The sequence below is a fragment of the Struthio camelus genome, chromosome 20 (genome assembly GCF_040807025.1).
Source record: "Struthio camelus isolate bStrCam1 chromosome 20, bStrCam1.hap1, whole genome shotgun sequence".
Classification (NCBI taxonomy): domain Eukaryota; kingdom Metazoa; phylum Chordata; class Aves; order Struthioniformes; family Struthionidae; genus Struthio; species Struthio camelus.
Window position 1 is genome coordinate 7,292,384 of NC_090961.1, and position 16,509 is coordinate 7,308,892.

The following is a 16,509-nucleotide window of genomic DNA, read 5'->3' on the forward strand; positions in this document are numbered from 1 at the left end:
AAGTCAGACTGAGGTCACTACTTGCATTGGGCTCTCTACGTACACACTAAAGAAAAATATTACACAAGCTGGATATGCTGGTGATTCATTCTGTTACTTCTCAATATCAGGCTATCATACAATTCTGCTGAAGGGCATAAAGGTGCTATCTTTTAGAGGAGAGTAAAAAGAAACTGATCATTACAAATCACTCAGCATTTTTTGCAGTAGTAGAAACATGTACATTGTTATATCCAATCTGTCTATACAGGATATTCTGCTTCCCTTAACCTTCCATGTACTTTTGACAAGATGATAATTTTTCTGCCACGTATAATATTGTAGAATTGCTCTGTGTTTTTGTTTGTATGAAATTTTGTAGAGTTGCTCTATGTGTGTGTTTGTATAATGTCCTCTAGTATCCTTTGGGATCCTTGTTATCTTTGGGACAACAGACTAATCGAAATGGGTTATTTTTATTTGCCATTACAAAAGTGACTTTCATACTAAGTGTCAAAAGATTTTGCTGGTCTAGATGAAGGGACAGTATGCAGACTTTCTAAATGGAGATGAAGTTTTTAATCAGTAAAAGGAGTTCTTGCAAATATAACTGTCTTTTCTACTGTGTTTGCTAACATGGTAGGAGCATGATTTCATTCTTCACCCTTAAATTATGTATTCCTGTCCCAGCAAAACTTTTATGTACTGATCAGGTCTCATTCAGTCTTTATATAAATCATGTATAAGAAATGAAAATTGGATGCTTGAAATTAAATGCATGTATACATATAAAGCTTTCTTAAGAGCAATCAAGAACTATCAGGCAAATTCTGCTTATTTTATATAAGTCAATCTGATGATACTGAGCAGAAGGTAACTACATATTTCTGAATGTACTTTTAGAAACAACCGTTCTACAAAGGAGAACCAGTTCTATTCAGATGAGTAGTACCCGTGCGTAATGCTTTTTGAGATAGCCAGGTGCTTTATACATATCAAATAACATCCTAACAACAACTCTTTGAGGTACAGAGAGTTGGCGAACTGATACACAGAACAGATAATTTTTAGTTATGCATGATTATTGAATATGGGATTAATTTAAGGGATCCCAGTGCCTTCTGCCATGTTGTTAGCACTGCAAAGGGTCTGCTACATTTCAGGAGTGGCATGCCAGATTGTATTTTTAATTCCAAGATTGGATGGTTAGCATGCTGGTATAAACTCAGCAGGAACTAGGGGATGCTGTGTTTAAAAAGAGAGAGACACTGCCAATCACCTTCTTGACAGCATCTTGCCTCTGTCCAAGGCAGAGGCTCCCAGCTGCCACTGAGTTTGCAGCACCATGACAGCCAGGAACTGGGATCCTCAGCCTTTCACAGATGCCTCTTTCAATATGTCATGGCTCTTGGCCCTGTGCCAGCTCTTATTTGCCATTCAAAAATCTGCCTGCACGTGGTTTTTGCACCCCTACAGAAGCTTGCTGACACCTGCAGTAAAGCAGGCGTTCCCTCTACTCCTTCCCATTTTGGTGATATTTGGCTAAAATCTCTGTCTCGTCATCAAGGTAGGAATGGATATGGGATAGGCTATACTTGTACTGTGTAAAAAAATCCTAATATTTACAAGGTTTAAGGGAAAAAAAAATACCAAAATTCTATTTCTACAAAGCATAGTAGATCTATGACCTTAGCGATGGCAGATTATATCATGTCTCTCTATATGTAACAGAACTTCAGGAACAAGCCAATGTTTTTCTGACAAATTTAAAGTATAGTTTTCAAAGAAAAAAATGGTACAGCGTTACATACTGTAATACTTGGATACTCTGGGGGATAAAAGAGATCAGACATTAGAGAAGATCCATATGCCTTTTATGAATGGTACTGGGAAAGCAATGGCTGGATGGATTCACACTGCTTTAGGCAACACACTCTGGGTCCATGCAAGGACTTGAACCTCATTAAGCTACTGAGCATCTGGTTGGCAGCACAGATGCTCTCTTGAGTGTTGCACAGTTGTGGTAACCTTCCTTTCCTTCAGTTTTAGTGAGTGCGTGAACACCTGATTTTTAAATCATAAATCTCTAACAAAAAGAAATAAGACGTGTACCTCAGCAAGCACGTTCATAAGATTTTATCAGATACTGTTTGAAACACCAGTCTGCAATTCAGAACTTGGATCCTATTCTTTGTTCTGCTGTAAATTCCCAGCATGGTTGCACGAGGTATCTAACCCTGGCATTTCCTTGTTTCACCATCACTATATGCTACAATTTCACCATAGCATGATTGGGGCGGGGGGGGGGGGGAGGCGTCAGTAAAAGCTTTCAGGAACGGACTACACCAAACTATTAGCAAACGTAAAAGAAAGAGGGGCTTGCTTTTCAATAGTGTTACAGACGCAAGATTTCCAGTCCTTATTTTCTTTTTAGACAGTAAGTATCTGCTTATCTGTCCTCTTGCCTTTCACATTTGTACCATCTCGAGTATTCTTCTCAAGGCCTCAAAGCCTCAGTGACACTAACCTCTAGATCAGTAGAGCAAACAACCTCATTCTAAAGCAAATGAGCCTCAAGACCTAGTTCAAAACTAAACAGTATAGGAGTCATTGGGAAGCAGCATTTAGAAATTAATCTCTGCTCCCATATCAAAAACAGAGGAACAGAAATATCTTCTCAAATAATCAGAAACAATGGACTTTTATCTTAAAGAAACAAAAAAAAACCCACTAAGGCAAAGAGAGAAAGTGGGGAAAATATTAGCTGCATGTCCCAGAAAGAAGTACTGGGACACAGACTTTAAGCAATATGACCCCAAGTTATCCTGAGCAACTGCTCATATGTTTAATCTGCCACCTATTAATATATAAAATGCCAGTGCGATGGTGATAGTGGTGGTTTTGCAAGTGGCTTGCAGTGTATTTATAGATTGTTTCAAAGGCAGATCATTTTGACATTATGTGAGCTCTCTCTACTCCATCCTCTCCCTATTTTTCTCTTCCATGCTAAATTATCCCATCAAGAATTCTTGCTGTTGTATCTATTTTGTAATCTGCATGGTTTGCCAAAATTTTGGGTCGTGGTTTCATGACACAGTGAATTTGACTTCAAGACTCTTAGTCCTGGCTCAGAAATGCCTCAGCCACAGAATGCAAAACACCAGTATAGTATAAATGTGTTCTGCTAGGCCAAAGATGGCCAAAGTGCTATTATGGGATAATATTTGTAATAGCAGGCCTTATACCTGATCAGGTATTGTCTGCACCTTAATAACAAGCACAAAATGTCAGCATAATCTCTATTGCATACTCTAACTATTCAAAAGCAATACAGTTAGGTTCCCGTGCCTCATCCAAATCAAATTTGTCATGCTCGGCAATACAATCGTGCGGAGGATCGTTCGAAGAGAACGATCAGGGAAACAGAACTGGGTATTGCTGGTTACTCCAGCTGGGGAGAGAAGTTGGTTCTGGAGCAAAATGCTGCTTTGATACAATCCCTTTGTGTTGTTTGGAAAGTTTTATTTGTTTGGGGTGGGGGTGGGGGAAGAGATGTTATAAATGAAAATGTAAAAAGTTCTGTTCCTCCGAACAGAAGCATCAATCAATAAAAGGCAACGTCTTTGTTCCCACTTCCAGCCGCTTGCTGCCAATATAAGCCCCCAAGAGCTCATTCTCATGGCCAGACGCTCCAACATGCATAGTGGAAACAAGAATGTTCTCCTGCTACTTACTTGCATCTGTTTGAGGTGGGGGGGAAGGTGTAAAAGGGGAAGACTCAGGCACGTGTCCCTACACTTTGAGTAGAAATTGCCGTTTCAGCTATCTTGGAGCCACAACGGAACGTAGCTGTTTCACTTATCTCAAATGATAGGGCAGCTACTGCACCCACATTCACCCAATGGGTGAATTTTTAAGTGAGATTTAACTTAGGAATTTGTTTTGCATCCGGCCATAGAAATCACATCTCTATTGTGCACACTTTGTGCGCACGCCTCATTCTTTCTTTCTGATACTTTTTCCCCCCAGTACTTCATCACAGTCTTCCCCTGTTCTTGTTTGTTTTCTGATGCTATCTGCTCCATTATGTGAAAGTGAAAGCTTATTAATACTTTGTCTTGAAAACCACAAAGAAAAAGCACAGATCAGCACTGTAGTAGTAGCCACTTTTGAAAGTCTTACTAGCCTCAGGCTAGTAAAAATCCTCCCCAATTATCCCTGATTTTACCTTATTTCCAGTGTAGTGTTACTGTGTCAAAACAAAAATATTTATGCATCTGATGATGCCATGTGAAGGGAAAAAAACAAAGAGATATCATTTATTGAAATACTGCCAATATATTGACACTCCAGCAAATCAGAGATATATGAATAAAGACTTAAACAGCAGTTTTAGAACAGTCTTCTTCTGGAGCTGTTTGTTCATGTCTCATCCTCAGGGAAGAGGAAGTCCAGACATGCAGCATATTATGGGGGAACGTGTACTACCTTTGCAATAGCTTTGCCTTTTACTTGCTGACAAATGTTTTGGTTTATTTTTGGTCTGTTTCACATATTCAAATTCCAGTTTTATCATCTCACTTTACCATCTCAAAAACACACTTTTCCTCTCAAATTCCCTCTGAGAAGTTCGTTACAATTTTTAAATTGCAGTCTAAGCTTAGAATTGTTATTAGTATGCAGACTGAATGCAAATTCGTGCCTGTAATATTTACTCTATTACCAAACAGTAATATTCCTTGGCAGTTCTAAATCATACCAATTAAGTTAGTGATGACTGAAGATGATCCATTTATAGATGATAAATATTTCTTTTAAGGATTAAGAACTTAAACGCTCTGCTGTCAGGGTCAAATATTTAGTGCCAATTATCCAACATCAAGTAAATTAAGATCAAAAAAACTTCCACCTCCTGCACTTACTATTTGCCATAAAAGAAGGCTTCAAACAAAGCTCACTTTACATATTTTTAATAGGTTGTTGAATTGGAATAGTAATAAATATATTTCAATCGTTAAGGGACAAATCATCTGTCACTGTTTTGAGTCTTCAAGCAGGACGATCTGCTCAACTTTAAAAAAATAAGCAATTCTCAGAAAGTGCTGTAATAGGATTTCAGCAATAATAGGAACAAGAGCACTGTTTTATGATACATCAATCTAGTTCTTGAACGAATACACTATTGAGGTGGAACTTCAAGGATTTTCTCCAGACAAGGGAGAGTAACCCTGCCGTGACAAGAGCAGTACATTGCTTCCAGTACTCCTCTTACATCTTTTCAAGTTGCTATGTAAATGGATGTTTAAAACAAGGTGGAAACAGAGAGCAGGAGGAGGAATGAAGAAGGCAAAATAGTGTTAAACCCACAGCTACAGAAACCTGGTTGAAAAATCTAAAGGAGAGTTTTTCAGCTGTAGCTTTTGAGATGTTTCACTTGTGTTAAAACTCAGAGCGGAGGAGAGCAAAGGGAGCTTGGTCATCAACCATTCTCACTCACGTCCTGACCTTTGAACCGATAAAACATAAGCCACACTGGAAAGCGAGGACATCAGAAATACCCTTCTGGGTCACACCAAGAGTCCCTCTATCGCGTAATTCTGTATGACAATCATAAAAAAAGAGAGAGCGAGGGCACAATTAGATACAGATATATGCCGGGGCCTGTAAGAGGAAAGGACTGCAGGAAGCAGGCTCACATCCTGTCACTAAATAGTGGCCCCCTATTGCCACTATCAGGACTTTCACTTGCATCAGCTACCTCCCAGCATAGGAGAGGCTGAACTGGAACCCGGAGCTTAGACCCTGACAGTTATAAAATTAACCCCTGTGTTAATCAGAGACAGACAGCAGAGCTAAAAAGGACCATTGGTACAATCCAGGAATGCTTTTTTTTTTTTTTTTAAATGTTCTTAACTGAACTACAAAATATTATGAAGGTCTTCATGAACTAGGGGAAGAACCACAGGAGAGCACAGGATTGAAATCCAGAAGCTTCAGTTCCACCATGCTTTTATTTATTCATTTTTCTTTTTGAAGGAGGAGCCACTTACTTCACAACCTCTTTCTGCTTCAATTTCACTATCCAGAAAACGGCTATAACACTTCTTCATCATAGGAGTTTTAGGAAAGCTTCTTTCACTACAATTTTCAAGTGCTTTAAACGCCTCAGAAGAGCTGTGGTACAGAGCTCCGGCATAAACAGATTCACATTTGCTGAAGTGGGGCTACGTCCATTCTCGAGAGCGCCCATTCTGTATCCTGTTATCTTGATTTTAACTTGCAGGCCAAACCCCTTCCCAGCAATAGCAGGAATAACTCCACCAAAGTTAGCGCATCTGTGCCTGTTTATGTCAGAGCTAAATTTAGCCAGTGTGTTCATCATTAGGTTGTTCCAATAGAGTTACAATTAGAATAAACCCTATGAGCACAGTTATACCTGCTAAAAAAATAATTATTTGCACAAGTTGTTACACCACTATGAGGTTTCTGCACACATAAGCAGCATGACCTTGATCCATCCGTACCTGCACCCACGGGCAGGGGTAGCGTCAGGTTAACTACCCGGGCTCCCTGAAATACCGCTTTCCGCGTTCCTGTCTCCCAGGATGAGAGGTGCCCAGCTCTGACCACTGAGCTGGTTTTCAGCCAGCTAGGAGTGGAATTTAAACAGCACGCCCTGCACACCGTACAAGCGACCGTAATTCCCTCGTCAAAAGACGAAGCCCATAAAACGGGAGGAAGTCGGGATACGCGCGCGTCTCCCCGCACGCATGCCGAGTCGGCTCCCTCGCCCCGTCTCATCGCCACGCCGGCACCGCACGCACTAGTCACGGCGGGGGGGGGGGTGTTAAAAGCGCTCCTAGCAGATAGGATAATCCGCCCCGCAGAGGGTGGAGGGCTCCCGGCCCGTTTCCAAGCCGCGCTACGGCAGCTGTCTGCGGCGCTCCGCCGCCGATGCGACTTGCGCAGCTAACAGCGAAAGGAGCGCCGCGCCTCCGCTCGCCGGCTATCGCGTTTCTCCTCAAACGCCGCTCCCCGAGCATCGCGGCCCCCCCCACCCCCACCCCTCCGCACGCCGACATGGCGCTCCCCCTCCGAGGACACCGGCTTCGGGGCCCGGCCCGGCCCGGCCGCCCGCGCTCAGCCCCGCTGCCCTCCCCCGCCATCTTGAGTGCTGGCACCCGCCGCTCCCTCCTGCCCGCCTCTCCTCGCTCCCCTGCCGGCGGCGCCTCGGGCACCGCTGCGGGCCGCGAGCGGGTGCGCCGCTGGCTGGCGGTCGCGGAACGGCCGCGGGGCAAGGAGAAACCCCTGCCGCAAACGCTAGAGCATTCCGCCCCCTCAGCCTTAGCAAAGATGGCGGCTGCGGTGCCCGCAGCGCCGCCGTGCCCCTTGCCCAGGCGAAGCTCCCGCCCGCCCAGCGCGGAGCCCCCGTGCCCTTCACCAACATGGCACCCGCCCAGGCCAGTTACCGCCAGGAGGGCCGGCGGCCTTGTCGCTCGGGGGTGACGTCATCCCACGGCGCCTTCCCCGTTTCCAAGGGAACCGGCGGGGCTGGCGGCTGCGGGAGCTCGCCAGCGGCCGCGCGACGCCGCGACCCCCGCTCGCCGCCATGTTCGCGGACGGGACGGCGGCGGGCGCCGACGTGGCCTCGCTGTGGAGACGCGCCCGGAGCGCTCGCTGCGAGGCGGTGAGAGACCCCCGGGGCGGCGCCGGGCTCGCTCCGCCGCTCTTATACCGGCGGGAGCGGGGCCTTTCCCCGACCCGACCCGACCCGACCCGGCTCGCCTCGGCCCGCTCCGCTCCTTCCCTCCCTCCTGCCGCTGAGGGGCGGCGGGCCCCGGCGCGGCCCCGCGGGTGGAAGGCCCCGCTGCGCCTCCGCGGCCCAGCACGGAGACCGTCTTCCGTGGGGAGCGTCCGCCCCTGCCGGTGCCCGGGCCCGGGGCAGAGCCGGCGGCGGGTGGGCGCGCAAGGCCGGCGCCTGCCGCTGGCTCTGCCTTGCGACCGCCCCCCGCCGCCGCTCTGCGGCTTTCCCTGGTTTCGCCCCTTCCTGCCACCGTGACAAATACACGCGCAGCTGCCGCAAAACCCGCTTGCGACCCAAAAATACTACCTCTGTCACCGTGTTCAGCGTTTGCTGTTGCTTCTGAAGAGTCGCTGCGTTTCGCTTTCTTTTTGCGCGTCCTCCCTGTATCCTGCCCGCTGCCTGTATTTGACTAGTATTGAGGTGTCTCTCTCCTGTCAGATGATGTGAAGGACGCAAATACACAACCAACATCCAGACAGTTACAGAGACACCCTGCTTTAACCGGGAACCGGCGATGTGCAAATGTTTGAATGTCTCTATAAAGTGACAAACAGTGTCTTGTGTGCCGCTCTTTCTGTTTGGATTATAGCATGCCTGTCTTCTTTTACTAGAAAAGCTGCCAGACTGAGAAAATTTCAACAGCAGAAGCTGTGGTACAGGCTCATACGAACCAAGATGCTGGTGTGCAGACTGATCAAAGTAAAGATGCTGTCCAAGACTTCCAGCAAGAAGTCCAAGTAGATTACACTCGCCTGTTATCATTCCTTCAGAGAGTGGAGGCTGTTGTTATCAAAGAACTAAATAAAAACTGGAAAAGTCATGCCTTTGATGGCTTTGAAGTGAACTGGACAGATCAGAATGAAACAGTAAGTTGACAGACTTAAGCTCCTTGTCGTTACCCGAGCAGAGCTGGTTGCGGTGGCTCTAATGTGTTAGTTCTGTTTCTTACTACTAGGATTGTTCTTGCCGGATTTTAATGATTAGAAATTTCAAGTCTTTTTCTCCATCTTTCTCCTTTACTTGCAGCCTGACCTTGCCTGGTAAAACTGTGCTTGCTGTTAGTGGCTGTGTTGCAGCAGCTTTGTGAGAGAGAAGCCTCCAGTTGGTATTAGCTTACCTTCAGTTTCCACTAGCCCCTTTAGAGCATGCCAGACTAGTAGTTGTCTAGGAACAGTTGAAGTCAGTGATTTGGCAGCTGTTCCCATTTGGATTATATTTGTTTAGTGTGCAGTGTGCAAGAGCGGAGGCAATTTGTATCTGTCTGTGCATGTTGGTACAGTCATTTTCAAACCATTGCTTGTAAGCTCAGCGAGCGCAACAGGCTGCTCTAAGTCCTTACGGCCTGGCCTTCCAGACTTTCTTCTTGCAGCCCCCGAAGTGTGCAGGCTCTGAGTGGTAATTATGAAAGGACTGGTTGTTCTGGTAGGGTCACGTGGAGTTTATTTCCCCCAGGAGGAACCGAGCTTCTTTTTCACATATATCTCTATATGCTGTATAGGCAGAGGGGAAGCCCGGGTTCTCACCGTATGATCACATGCAGAAGCAAAAGAGAGATCCTCTCCGTGTGTTCGGAGAGATTCAGTGCTGGGATTTGATCTCTCGTAGGTGTTGTGTTTGCATACGTTGTCATACCCAGAGGCTCAGGATCAAAAACTACAGGTCACCAGTGTCTCGTGGAACGCAACAGGATCTGTCGTTGCGTGTTCGTATGGCCGGTGAGTATCTGAACGGACTGAGAGTGACTGACGTTTCAGGCTGACCTGCGTTTTAGATATGTTCACTTTCTCTACGACAATAAACCAGACGTAAATGCACCTTATTCACATTAAAAAACTTGATCCATATTCAAAAAAACAAGTCTCAGGGCAATCTTAAATTATGACTTTTTATTACTATTATTTAGAAAATGGATACATATGTTCTTACATTGTTTCCAAATAGATTCTATTTGGAAAGAAAATGTAAAGAGCAGATGCACTTGCAAATATACGTGGGTGAGGTTTGGAAGTGCATGCTTATGTTCATCAAAGATCTTGCTGCTTTAATGTGGACTCTTAGCATATTAGATGCACCTGGCATCTTTTCACACATGCGCCTAATGCCGCGGACATGTGCTAACAATCATTTAAGCGTATGTAGGCCCTCTCTAAAATGAGTGTTGGACAGAACATTCATCTAATCCAACAAGTATCTATAGCAGCATCTCTTTTTTGTGCCTTACTGCTACCCTTATTCCTTTTTCCTTCCACTACTGTTTTCTTAGACTAAAAGCCCCGCAAAAAGAGTAGCCGTGAGTGAACGCGTAGGGAAGAATAAAACAGGGCAAACACGTATGTTACTTGCCCCTGCTACTCTCCCAGGCTACAACTATTGTCAAATGACAACGCGGTTTCTGTGTGTATGGTTACTCTCGGTAGACTTCCCTTCCACGAGCAGAGGTGCAGTCTCTCTATGAATCTGTGTAAGCTTTTAGAATCTGCAACATCCTTTAATAAGGAGTTTCACAAGTCAGCTACTCATTGCATGAGGAATTGCTCTTTTTATTTGCTGTCTATCTCAAACACTCCCTCCGTACAAGAATTAGAAGCATCAAATAAAGGCGGTACAGGTCAGGCTCACAACAACTGCTTCCTGTCCTGGTCACTCACTGTTCTGTAGATCTCTGTCCTTCACATCATTTCCTTGCAGCAAGACAAGACATCATGTCAGTGTGGTGCTAATGACAGAGTACATGGAGCTACTGCAAGTAGGCCCTCTGCCAGCACCGCCTGCCCCCCGACATAACTACTTACTGTTACCCTCACTTGTCTGAACAACTTTTCAGATATGCTAGCTCAAAGTACCGTCTTTTGGGAAACCTTTAACTTCAGAAAATGGGTAACACCACAGGTATTCACTGGGGTCTAGAGTAGTAAACGTGCAGGTGTCTTGTTACTTCTGCTCTGGGCAGATGGCGGCTTGTGGCAGTCGTTATTTTGGATTTGTTCTATCCGTTGTCTCAAAAGAGGGTTATATTTTGATAAGCATGCAATGAATGAAACAGCTATGAGTAACAAAGAAAGTAGAGTGGCAGATGTCTTTTAGAATCCCCAAATGAAAAGATTCATGAGAGCCGCTTATTTGTGGCAAACAAGTATTATTGAAATGTGTAGAGCTGGAGCGCATAGCATGATTCGTGTGAGGTAACCAACTCTATTTGGTGGTTGCAAAGAAAGTTCTATGTTCCTGTGCAGGCGTCCAGACTTCAAGTCATGCTGCTTAGCTCAGGCCAAGAAAGACTCGGTAAGTCTTTTCAGCCCTTATCAGTCCTCCAGGCAAGACGTTTCCTCTCTGTGTGTTCTCAGATCCTGGATCTTTTGAGTGCTTTAACTTAAAAAAGAAACTTTCTTTGGATTTTGATTCTCAAATATTCATAGCAACTTTCTGTAACGTGCCCCTTAGATTGTTCCGATTATTTGAACGGTTAATAGATCTTGGGATAGTGGATCATACCTGAGATTTACTTGCAGGCGCTTTGTTCTGTAGGTGCGCTGACGTGTACGGTAAATATACTAGCCTGCAAAGAGGTTTCATCACCTCATGATCTCTTGACCTCAGTTTTCCTTTTATCCACAAAACAGCACATGCTTAAATGATGAATGGAACATACCAGAGCTCCTCTGGACTGGGAGCCTGGGTGTAGCAGACAAGATGAGCTGTAGCTTTCTCTTCTTCAGGTTGGACGATGGGGACTGGGGCTCAGAAAAGTCCTATGTTTGTACCTGGAATCTGGACAGAAGAGGGTTGAATCCGCAACGCCCTGACCTAGTGGTGGATGTTCCCAGTTCTGTAATGTGCCTGGCTTTCCATCCCTCCCAGCCTTCACTGATCGTTGGTAGGTTGCTCTTGCCTTAGCCCTTACTTGAAATGTTCCCATACTTACTGTAGTTTGGATCTTTTTTTTCTTTTTTTCCTTTCAGCTCAACCTAAGATTTCTTGCAAAAGTAAGGGTTTTGTAGCTCCTGAGCTGATGGAACTAAGGCTCACTAATGCACCTAAATGCACTGTTGCGTATGGACCCTGGGACTTAGCTCTTTTTCAGTAAAGTCTGCCTTTATATCATCTTCTCAGAGAGAGATGGTAAAGGCCAATTCAGCTCCGGTTGTAAGTAGGAAGAATTATTTCAGTAGCAATGCATTCTCTTACACCAGAGCTGACTGTGCCCTCTGTATGGCTGCCAGTCCCCTGCCTGTTTCCACATTCATGTTCCTGTCCCTTTCTGTGCAGGACTGTTCTTCCCAGGGCTCTGGTCATAGTCACTAGCAATCCTAAGCAACGAGAAACACTATCCGCAGTTCTGTTCTAATAACAGCACAAAGTGCCCTATGCATTTTTCATGTTACGCACTGCTAGACCTTACTTACATTTAATTGGTATATTTGTCTTTTTTAGGCGGCCTTTTCAGTGGAGAAGTGGTAGTATGGGATACCAGCAGAATAGAAGACCCCTTGATCTTGAGGACAGGGATGACAGATGATACACACACTGATCCAGTCTATCAGGTAACAGAGCCTATCCGCAGCAGATGTTGTTGGGGAAGGAGAGAGCTGCCATTGCTCATTCCTTCCGTTCTCATACATCTCGCTGGTGGTGCTGCACGTGAAGGTCTCAGGCAGGCTGCTATGTTTCAGCACTTGTGGGCTCTTTTGACTGGCTCAGTTGGCTATTTTTTTTCCCCACAGCTAAACACAGGCATGCCACTGAACGAGCATTTGCTGAATTAAGACACTTTACCTGTAAAAATAACGTCGTGCTGTTCAGGATAAATGAAGAGAGGGCCCATGCCCATTTTGTAACTGTTTACTGGTGCAGGTGAAGCCAACACTATTTGTAGTCTTTTAAAGACACAAGCAGCAAATTAGCGGTGATCCTTAGTTGGGAGCTTAAAGCTATACAGAGGGTCACTATTTGTTCTTGCAGTCTGGCTTCACTGGCAATTTGACTGATCCTTCAGAGCTCCCTGACTTATACCTGAGTGCAAGTTGCTGATTCTTTCCTGCTAGCTAAAATCATCTTCTCCTTTTTAGGAGCACTCACTTAATACTTCTAGGTCTGCTGTCCTGCTGGAAAATGCTGGCAGATGAAGTGCAGAAATCGAAATACAAAATTCAGCCCTGACCATGTGAATGCATTTCTCTCCTAGCATCTATGGCTGTGTGCAAGCACCTAGTAGAAGCTGGTTCGATACCAAGATTACCGAACATCACTTGGTGCTGTTCCTGTGTTGTCTTGCTGGGACAGTGGCCAGCAGGTTGCTGGGCACGTGCATGGCAAGTCTGACAGCCGCCCCCTCCCCCCCCCCCCTTCCTGAACTTGTGTTTGGAGTAGGTTAACTGGTTACCAGATGTGAAGCACAGAAACCACTTTCAGCTCTTGAGCGCATCCACAGATGGAAAGATCCTGGTGTGGCGAGAGGCGCAAGACGGCTGTCTGGCCTTGGCTGAAGGATTTGCCATGGTGGCTCAGCAGATCCCTCGCAGCATTCAGCTGAAGAAGGTGAGTTTGGTAGTTTCAAGAGGGCTGATCGGACAAAAACCACTCAGTAACGCTGGAGCCCGGTGGCAGAGCATGTATTTGCCATGAGGAGGACAAGGTAAAGGCCCTTCTGAACATCCATGCTAACCCTTGATCCCCATATCTCCCTTCCCATACTGTAACCGCTCCTTGGAGGACTGGTGACAGCCGAGAGTCTAAAGCAAAGCTGCTAGAATGGAGCAGAGAACTGTCTTGCTTGTAATATTAAATCACATAAACCCACTTGTTGGAGGATACTCTAGGGGGCTGAAGGCTGAACGGTGCTGCAAATATCAGAGCTGGTGCAAGCTGTGCAGCAAACAACTCATTGGGTCCTTGACAGGCTGGTTCATGCCACTGCGACTGCACGTGCGCTACATTGGAGACCGTAGGTTTGTCTCTTTTTCTTTTAGCTTGCTTGGGGAGAGGCTGCTGTGGGCGTGACCTCGCTCTCTTTTTCACACTTTGATCCCCGTGTGTTCATTGTTGGTGTGGAAGGCGGCTATTCCCTGAAGTGCTCCACGGCAGTAGAGACTGAGGCTCTCCACCGGACAGGCAGTTCTGTTCCCCTCAGGGCCCCAGCAGAGCTTGCCTTTTCCCCACATGGAGGACCAGTGTATTCTGTGAGCTGCTCACCCTTCCACAGGCAAGTGCCATAAAAAAAGTGGATTGCATGCTGGATTATATGCGTGGGGTTTTTTTTTTCTTTTTCCTCTCTCTCCAAGTGGCCCCCCGAGGGTACAGGATCCAAAAAAAGGGTCTCCTGGCACCTTGAATTTGACACAGTACCTTCCCATGGCAGCAGAAACCAAAGCGCCCGTGAAGCTGCCCACTTGAACGTGCGCCATGGGGGCACAACCTGAATGATACCAAATAGTGTTTCGACCCAGGCCAGTGTAGACCATAACACTTGCCTTCAAGTTGCGTTACTACTAAAAAGCAGTTTGAAGTCAAGGGGAGGTGCTGAAGAACAGTAATTTATTTCATCAGCACTAAAGCGATGTGCCCTTCACACATCTTACTAGTAGCTGCCCAAGTTTAAATTAGAAGTTCACATCTCTGCCTGCAGTTTACCCCGCATCCATTTAAGAGGCCGCAAGCCATCTTTCCATGAAACATGCTGACAGCCCAGGTTTGCATTTAATTTGCATTGGACAAACACGCCTAAACAATGGCTCTCTCTAGATCAGCAGTTCCCAGGCATCTCTGGCCCACAAACCACCATCAATCAATACTCAGTGGACAACATGAGCCCTCATTAAACTTAATTGAGGGCACTAACAAAGCTATGCTTCTACAGACCAGCTGTAGGCCATGTCCCAGAGTACAGCTTGGGAATCGCTGCTTTAAGAAACACATATTCACACCTTTGCAAAACAGTAATACCGGCCCAGGTCATGCTTCTTGATCGAGCTTTACTCTATAGCCTTATACTACAGCCTATAAAGCGCATCTCCCCCTTTTTCCTCCCCCCCCCCAGGAATCTCTTTCTGAGCTGTGGGACTGATGGACACGTTCATTTACATTCCATGTTGCAGGCACAACCCCTTATTTCTCTTCAGTTATCAAAAAAATACCTCTTCTGTGTTCGGTGGTCTCCAGTACGACCACTGGTCTTCGCAGCTGCTTCTGGGGAAGGCAAGTATCTGTAGGTGCCTATTCTTAGACAGAAAATGAAGGTTTTGTGCTGGATATTTCTTAATTAACACAAGTCAATTATACTGATTAGCATTTCCCACTGAGAGCAATCACCATTGTTTGTACCACACCATTAGTATAATGGAGTCATTTCTAACTCCCAAGACTTCAGTAGCAGTTATTTTTCAGTTTTGATCATACCTTTATTGCTGTTGCTACCGCTTTTCACTTGTAGGTGAAAATGCATGGATGTAGCATGGCAAGATTACTGTAGCTAAAACTTATTTCCAGACTTCTTGTTTTTGGCATTTACTTCTACTGCTAATAGTTTAAAACCAGACCTCCTTAGAAAATTGCCCCAAATAGATTTGAGTTAAGGAATGGACGTTTCAGAGAATTTTGGCAAGCTAGTTTCGGCTCTGGCCGTAGAATGAGAGGTCTGCACTGTCTTGCAGGGATGCCAGGTGTCAGTCACAGTCTAGACTCCATCAGAGGGAAAGGGGGAACAGGTCAAAACAAAACGAAACAGCACTACAAGTGCCAGACTAAGGAATATCTAATCTACTGTTCTTAAATACAAAGGCTGTTACACCATACAGATGTGATGAGAAGTATTTGTGTTTTAAAGGAGATGTGCAGCTCTTTGACTTTGAGAAGAGCTCCCAGAAGCCTGCTGTTTCCATAAAGCAGACCACGGGTGAGAGCCCTGTGTACTGTTTAGAATTCAACATCAAGCAAACTCAGCTCTTGGCAGCGGGAGATGCCACCGGCACAGTCAAAGTCTGGCAGCTCAGTTCTGACTTTACTGAGCAGGGACCCAGGGAAATGAATCACCTGGAGCAGCTGGCAAGTGAGGTCACAGACTGAGAGCGCAACATAACCAGCTGTTTGAAGCCTGTTACAACTCTGACTCCAGGAAAAGTTGCCCATTCACCTCGTCCAAAGAGTTGGCCTGTAAAACACACCTAATTACAACAGCTGGCGTTTCATCCAAACAACAGTTGAATTTGTATTTAACCATTAAACACAAGATGATATATTTGGACCAGTAACTTTTATTGAAGCACACTGCAATATGTTTGTTTTCCCTAAGAGAGTTTTAAGCTAAGCAGTTTAAGGTTACATCATAAAGTAACATTGATTATTGTAGAGCACAAAGAGAGAGAGACGCATGCAGAGCTATAGTCGGCAAACGTGAGCATGTTCTTTGCATCTTTTGGTACTAGTGTTTTGTATCAATTCACAAAAAGTGAACGTGTAAATTCTATGTAGTCATAGGCAGAAGGAAGTTCTCTGCCCTTGCCGTCCATGTAGGGCTTCATGTGAGAAATGCAGTAATCGGCTTGTTCCCTGGTGAGGTTCTGAAAGACAAAGAGAGTGCTGAGGTGGAGCAGGCACTTTGTGGCTGTAGGAGGCATTTACAGGCAGCCCTCCCATTCCTAGAGGCATGCAGCTTGGAGCAGAAGCCACAGCACCAGAGTTACAACTGGCACAGAAACGTTCTGGCTGTTTCTGTTTGCACTATTTGGCTAGAG

At 45.5% G+C, this 16,509-nt stretch overlaps 2 protein-coding genes across 13 annotated transcripts in view; one reads left to right on the plus strand and one right to left on the minus strand.

The window, feature by feature from the left end:
- The first annotated feature begins 7,492 nt into the window (after positions 1–7,492).
- DYNC2I2 (dynein 2 intermediate chain 2) lies at positions 7,493–16,013 on the plus strand. Of its 2 annotated transcripts, none has more exons than XM_068914536.1 (9): positions 7,493–7,666; positions 8,395–8,649; positions 9,389–9,498; positions 11,500–11,657; positions 12,215–12,324; positions 13,151–13,318; positions 13,750–13,982; positions 14,817–14,974; positions 15,603–16,013. In XM_068914536.1, exons 1-9 carry the CDS (start codon positions 7,589–7,591, stop codon positions 15,839–15,841), a joined length of 1,509 nt encoding a protein of 502 aa, XP_068770637.1. In that variant the 5' UTR covers positions 7,493–7,588; the 3' UTR covers positions 15,842–16,013. The 2 variants fall into 2 exon arrangements, with proteins under 2 accessions (XP_068770637.1, XP_068770638.1); XM_068914537.1 differs by having other exon boundaries at positions 7,515–7,666; positions 14,875–14,974.
- The window catches only part of SPTAN1 (spectrin alpha, non-erythrocytic 1), a 53,341-nt gene continuing 52,841 nt past the window's right edge, over positions 16,010–16,509 (minus strand). For all 11 annotated transcript variants that reach the window (XM_068914528.1, XM_068914535.1, XM_068914534.1 and 8 more), the window contains one exon: positions 16,010–16,335. In XM_068914528.1, coding sequence (XP_068770629.1) covers positions 16,210–16,335 — 126 coding nt within the window. In that variant the 3' untranslated portion in view covers positions 16,010–16,209. The remainder of the gene's footprint in view (positions 16,336–16,509) is intronic.

What these genes read in the sequence shown, in the direction of transcription:
- DYNC2I2 (XM_068914536.1), top strand. Translation starts at nt 7,589, where the DNA reads ATGTTCGCGGACGGGACGGCGGCGGGCGCCGACGTGGCCTCGCTGTGG. An exon ending in GTTGCGTGTTCGTATGGCCG is followed by an intron (nt 9,499 to 11,499) that starts GTGAGTATCTGA and finishes TCTCTTCTTCAG; the next exon opens with GTTGGACGATGGGGACTGGG. An exon ending in CGCAGCTGCTTCTGGGGAAG is followed by an intron (nt 14,975 to 15,602) that starts GCAAGTATCTGT and finishes TGTGTTTTAAAG; the next exon opens with GAGATGTGCAGCTCTTTGAC.